Source organism: Ichthyophthirius multifiliis (assembly GCF_000220395.1).
Source record: "Ichthyophthirius multifiliis unplaced genomic scaffold scaff_1120509250650, whole genome shotgun sequence".
Lineage (NCBI taxonomy): Eukaryota > Ciliophora > Oligohymenophorea > Hymenostomatida > Ichthyophthirius > Ichthyophthirius multifiliis.
Genome location: NW_004086563.1, coordinates 1719 through 8501, shown reverse-complemented (window position 1 = coordinate 8501; position 6783 = coordinate 1719). Strand labels below are relative to the sequence as shown.

General features: G+C 18.4%; 2 protein-coding genes across 2 annotated transcripts, besides 6 other annotated features; one reads left to right on the top strand and one right to left on the bottom strand. All coding sequences in view use genetic code 6, as the record gives it.

Moving 5' to 3' along the window:
* Positions 1 to 311: 311 nt before the first annotated feature.
* Positions 312 to 3209, top strand: IMG5_086920 (zinc finger lsd1 subclass family protein, putative; the record flags this gene model as incomplete). The annotated part of the gene is made up of 2 exons (XM_004035785.1): positions 312 to 1569; positions 1693 to 3209. 2 exons carry the CDS (start codon positions 312 to 314, stop codon positions 3207 to 3209), a joined length of 2775 nt encoding a protein of 924 aa, XP_004035833.1.
* A 430-nt stretch (positions 3210 to 3639) lies between these two features.
* Positions 3640 to 3682: a microsatellite.
* Positions 3683 to 3709: 27 nt separating this feature from the next.
* Positions 3710 to 3794: a microsatellite.
* Positions 3795 to 4379: 585 nt separating this feature from the next.
* Positions 4380 to 4415: a microsatellite.
* A 469-nt stretch (positions 4416 to 4884) lies between these two features.
* Positions 4885 to 4988: a microsatellite.
* Positions 4989 to 5266: 278 nt separating this feature from the next.
* Positions 5267 to 5308: a microsatellite.
* Positions 5309 to 5710: 402 nt separating this feature from the next.
* IMG5_086910 (hypothetical protein) lies at positions 5711 to 6111 on the bottom strand (the record flags this gene model as incomplete). Its single annotated transcript, XM_004035784.1, has 1 exon — positions 5711 to 6111. A coding segment is annotated over one exon (339 nt), but the record flags the coding sequence as incomplete, so codon positions are not given.
* Positions 6112 to 6757: 646 nt separating this feature from the next.
* Positions 6758 to 6783: part of a microsatellite that runs on past the window's edge.

Sequence of the window (6783 nt, the reverse complement as noted above, 5' to 3'; positions counted from 1 at the left end):
CCGCGTTTATGATTTATAAAGGAAAAAAATACAAAATGAGCGAATTTCCGTACAATAAGTGTATATATATAATTGATATTGATAATGATATTGGCCTTACTATATAAAAATAAGGTACATAAATAAGGGTAGTTTTAGCTTAATTAACCTTTAATGGAGATATAGTTACTTTGTCAAATAAGCTGAAACTACGCTAAAAAAAATTTTATATGTCTGATATTTTCGATTTTGGAATTGGAAAAAAAATAATTTGCTTTGGGACTTCTGATACTTGGAAATTTTACGATTTGCTTACATATAGGGAAGTAAAGATGTCTACAGATAGTTCGCCGATTAAATTCGGAGAATATTATGATATTTTGTCTTATTAATCGGTCATTATTTTTGGAAATATCGTGTATGATATATCTTATGATAAAATTTTAAATAGAGTCCGTGTAATCTAAAGAAAGGATTAAAAAAATAAATATTACACACTTCCTATAATAGACCATAGGTACAGATATTTTTTTTCAAAAGGAAAAACTTTAATTGCGGATGATGAAAATCATGATGATAAAAATGTCTACTTATATTCAATTGAAAATATAATTTGTAGAGATACTGAGCATATAACTAGTAATCTAAAATGTGTTTAATGCAAAAATAATGAATATTTTAAAGATGATATATGTTTAGGTTGCCCACAAGGAACTTTTTTTGAAAATAATATATGTATTGCATGTATGCAAGGATGTATATCATGTGATAATAAAACTACTTGCATTATATGTGATTAAGGTTATTATAAAAATAATTTGAACGAATGTAAACCTTGTAATATTAATTGTAAAACTTGTCAAAATGATAATCCAGATATATGTGCTTCTTGTAATTCACCTAAAGTTTTACAAATAAAAAACTAAACATGTGTAGATGCTTGTGATAGTAATTAATATTTAGATAATACTCAAATTGATATACCTAAATGTAGGGATTGCGATATTTTATGTCTTAAATGTGTAGACGCAAATTCTTGTTAACTTTGTGTAAATGGCAATTTTTTTAATACAAATACTTTGAAATGTGAACCATGTGATGCTTAGTGTACTACATGCCAAAACGGTACTGATAATACTAAATGCCTGTCCTGCTCACCTCCTTTATATTACCAATAACTGGAAAAAAAATGCGTTAGGAATTGCAATTAAGGCTAATATGCGAACACTTAAAGTAGTCTATGTGAATTATGTGATCCGAATTGTTAAACTTGCAAAGATTCAAAGACTTCTTGTCTTACTTGTAATAATAATTAATATTTATAAACTAACTAAACTTGCAAAGATATTTGTTTACCAAAATAATATCCGGATAATACGAGAAAATGCTAGCCGTGTAATGCATCATGCTTATCATGTATTAATAATACTTCATGTTCTACATGTGCTGATGATAATTATTTAAATCCTTTAACTTAATTTTGCTCACCTTGCTCCGCTAACTGTAGAACTTGTGTTAATAATGCTGATACTTGTACATCCTGTATTAAGGGCTAATATTTAAATACTGATACTAATAGATGTGAACAATGTAACGCAAACTGTGTAGCGTGCGAAACGGACCCACTAATGATTAATGTACGGAATGCTACTTAATAATTTTCTCACTTAAGACAGAAAATGCGTTATTTCTTGTTATAAAATTAATATGCAGATGCTTTAAGGACATGCTAATAATGCAATGCGACTTGTCTTACATGTTAAAATGCTATTTCGTGTAACACATGTAATGCGGGATATTATATAAACACAAGGAGTAATTTATGTGAAAAATGTGATGATAATTGTCAAACATGTGAAAATGGAATAGTAAATAATTAATGTATTACATGTAATAATAATTAAGTTCTTTTATAAACTAAAAAATGTGTCGATAATTGCGATAATAAATAATATGAGGATTTAAATAAAAATTGTTAGTAATGTGATCCTACGTGTCTTACTTGTTCGAATTCTAATACATGTGATACTTGTGAGGAAGGATCATACTTAAAAAGAAGTACATAAAAATGCGAATTATGTGACTTAAATTGTAAGACATGTATAGAAAAGGGCAAATGTGTATCTTGTAAATAGAATTATTTTCTAACCTAAGATTAATAATGTAAACTTGAATGTGATTAATCTTTTTTTCCCGATTCTTAAGGAAATTGTTTACCATGTGATTCTAATTGTTTAAATTGTAAACAATTTAATGAATGTACAGAATGTTTTTAGGGACTCTATTTATTTAATGGATTCTGTAGTAATGAAATTTATTGCTAAGAGAATACTTACTTAGACCAAAATGAGTGCAAAATTGAATGTCCTTAAAATAAATTTAAAAATGTAGAGACTAATACATGCGATCCTTGCCATTTCTCATGCAAAAGATGCACAGAAGCAAACAATATTAAATGCTTGGAGTGCGAAAATGGACTTGTTTTAAATGAGGATGGTAAATGTGAGAAAAAAGTATAAGAAAAAAATGCGACTACTAGTAAGTTGATGTTTAAAGTATATCTTGTAGTTACTATATATATATTAATCGCCTGTATAATTTGCCATTTTTTAGATTATAAATCCTATTTTAGAAATAGGAAAGTGAAAAATTTCGAAGAAGAAGATTGCAAACCGAAAACACCAAAATCTTAAATGGAACCCGTAAAAGACCAGATTGCAATATAAAATGCAGAAGAAAATGTAAACAAAGAAAATTAAAGGTAAAGGCTAAGGTCTAAATCAGATATTCAAAAAGCAAATTAATAAATAGAATAAATAGACATAAAATCACAAAAGAATAATAATAAAATTAATAGAAATCCAAGAAAATAAAGTAATTATATAAGTTAAAGTTAAGCTTGCCCTGATTAAAATACTTAAAATATGTCTGAATTTAAAAATTTTATCGATAAATAGATTATATAAAATAATAAGAATAAGAAAAACAATACAAATGTTATTTATTTAATGATATTTAAAATGAAAATAATAATATAAATAAAGTTAATAGAATAAATATAAATCATAATTATTATTAATATGACTAGAAATTATATTTTACAATTATTGCGAATGAATTTTTGGAAATGTATTTAATATAAGACTATACACGAAATTCTTTAATTAGGGCTTTATTAATGTATTTTAAATAATGCTTATTTATGCTAGTTTGCTTTTATTATAATATGAAAGGACATTTTTATTTGGCAATTTTAATATTTATGTGTATTTTAATAAAATAATGTTTAAAAAAATTAATTGAAAATATAAATCTTTTAAAGTGCCTTAGATACATAGTTTCAAAGTTAATTTTTCTAACGATTTTTATGATATTCTTTATTTTATTTATTTTAAAAAAGTGTAGTATTATTAATGATTAAGAAGATTAATAATGGACTACTTGTTATTTAACAATTTTTGCTATAGATCTAATTTTGATTTAAAATATAATTTCATTTTTAAACTATTATTCCAGTATAAGAAGTTTGAAAGGATATAATGATACATTATAGAAATTCTTAGATTATGTATTTGATTATAATAATATAATAAATTAAATAAAAATAAAAGAAATAAAATGAAATATATTATTCTATATTTTTTATATAATAATAATCAAATAATATAATTAATATATAAATTATAATATTTTAATAAATAAAATAAAAAAGATATAAAAAAAAGTTATAAATAATAATTTATAATAATAATAATAATATTAATAATATTAATAATAATAATAAAATAATAATAATAATTATAATAATAATAATATTATAACATAATTAATTTTTTTAATATATAATATATATTTTCTTTAGAACAATTTATTTTACTTTAGAATATAAATTAATAATATTTTTACTCAAAAAATAATATTGCTTTTCTAATCTTTTTTCTATTGTATATTTTATAAATTATTTTTTAAAATATATAATAAATTTAAAAATATTTTTAAAAATGATAATAATATACAATTAATAAATTTTAATATATTTATTATATTTTAAAAATAATATTGTAAATTAATTTTATTATAATAACTTAATTGTATAAAAAAATAATAATAAATAATTATTTATTTATTTTTTAAGAAATTATGTTTTAAAAAGAATTTTAAAAATTTGCAATCAATGATAATTTTCTAATTAATAATTTTTAAACATTTATAAAATTTACGAATAAAAAATCTTAAATAAAAATTTGAAATGGAATATTTATAATATCGCTAAAAATTATATTTTAACATTATTAAGAAACTTAATTATTAAAATATCGAAAATTAATTCATAAAATTAAACATTAATTAAAGAAAAAAAAAACTATTAAAAAAAAATTATATTGTATATTATTAAAGCGTAAGAAATTTTATAAAATAAGAATTTTAAAAAATAATACTTAAAATTTATTTTAAAATAATATAAGAAAATCCAATAAATTAAAATTTATATGACAAATAATTAACATGAAATATAAGTGGATAATAAATTAAATATATTTAAAGAGTTATCATTTAATTAGTTTAAAAAAATACAAAATAGAATGAAAGTGAAAAACTCATAAAACTCATATATCTGAAATTTAAAATATATAAAATGTAGCAATAAAAATTGTTAAAATAATATATAAAAGTAAGAATATTGCAATTAAAAAAAAAAAAAAATTAAAATCAAAAATTAAAAATAATTTATGTAAAAAAAAAAAAAAAAAATTGATAAGAGGCTCTTAATAAAAGTAAAAAAATAATATGAAATTTTAAAAAATTAAATATTACGAATCAAATTAAAAATATAGATATTTATAATAATAAAAAAATTATAGATAGATATATCATTAAAAAATATAATAAAAATATATCATTTAATAAATTAAATTAAATAAATTAAATTAAATTAAATTAAATTAAATTAAATTAAATTAAATTAAATTAAATTAAATTAATTTAAAAATATAATTAAATATAAATTATTAAAACAAATACTTATAAATTTTATTAATAAATAATAATATAAAAATAAATTATTTATTTAAAAATAAAAATTAATTTATATAATTTTTAATTTGTTTTCAATTAAACCTATAATTAATAAACATTTTTATTTTTATATTCTTAAAAATATAAATAATAATTTATATAAATATTAACATTATAAATAATGATATAAGTTATTTTTTTAAAAATAAGAATAAAATTATTTAATCTATTATCTTTATAAAAATTAAAAATATGTAAAAAAATTAGAATCTATAATATATAATATATAATATATAATATTTAATATATAATAATTGAACATTAACAATTATATATCTTATTTTATTTTATATATTTTAATAAATCATTAAAACCTCTCCCATAAATGTTTAATTGATTTAAAAATCAGCTTATATAAAAACTTGACTCATTATTAATATGCAATTCAGACGAATACAAATAATGTATTTCTCTAATATTTAATCAGGATTAAATTTATTTATAAACATTATAAATAAAAGAGCATCACCTTATTCAAGGATTTTAGTTTTTTAATTTGATTTAAAATACAATAATTAAAAAATTATATACAAAATATAATTTAAACTAAGTTTTTTTTTAGATAAAAATAATAACTATTAATATATTTTTCTTTTTTCTAATTACAAATAAACATTCTTATTATTTCATTTTTTATTATAATGAGTAATTTTTACACTGTCGTACTTATTCTTTGAGTTATTTGGGACTTTATTTTGTAGGATATCTGAAATGCGTCAATTATATGATCTTTCGTGTTAATAATGCATTGTGTTATTCAAATTAGGTTTTTAATCATTGTAATTTTTATTATTGGCGCTTAAAAGCAATATTTAATTATTTTCATGTTTGCATAAATTAGTTTTTTTTAATTAAAAAAAAATATTTAAGTAAAATAAAGTCGTGCGCTTTTTCATGTCTTTTAAGAATATTAAAAACGCTGTTTTTATGAAATTTCTTGCTATATTTTTATAGAAAATAATTAATAAACTTTTTTAACAACTTTAAATTAAAAATTTATTGTTCTTCAAATTTTACTTTTTTTTAAAAAAAAATAATAATCTTATATATAAAGTTTATTTATATGAATTAAACTCTTATCTCAGATATTTCCAGGAGGCTTTTTAATCAATCAAACGACTTCCCAATATTAAGAAACTGCTTAATAAATATTTTTTTTGATTAAAATAAAGTAAGGAAAAACTTAACATAGTTAACTGATCAAAAATTTTTTAATATAAACTATCAGGATTAAGCTGATTTTTAGTTAATAATGCACAATAAATTGAAAAAAAATTATTTTTTGAGTAAAAGTTCTATTTTTTTAAGAGTTTTATGCTATTTTATTTTATAAATAAAATAAAATTTAATGAGTTAAATTATTTTTTATATTTTATATGATTTCTTCTTTTATTTTTATAAATCTTTATATGATAGAAATTAAAGAATTGTATCAACCAAAAATTTTTTTGTATTGGATTAATTTTTTTTAAATTAAAATGTGTTATATATTTATGTAATTTTATTGACTTATGAAAAAAGCTTAATATAAATTTATATATATTATTTATTTCATATTTAATTTGAAAAATAAGCAATATTATATTTTTTAATCTTAATTTTTTCTTTTGGTAATTATATATAAAATCCATAAAATAAAATTTAATTAACGATTATTCTTTATTAATTATTATTTTTTTATATATAAATTATTTATAAGATATAATTATTAATATAATTTAAATATTA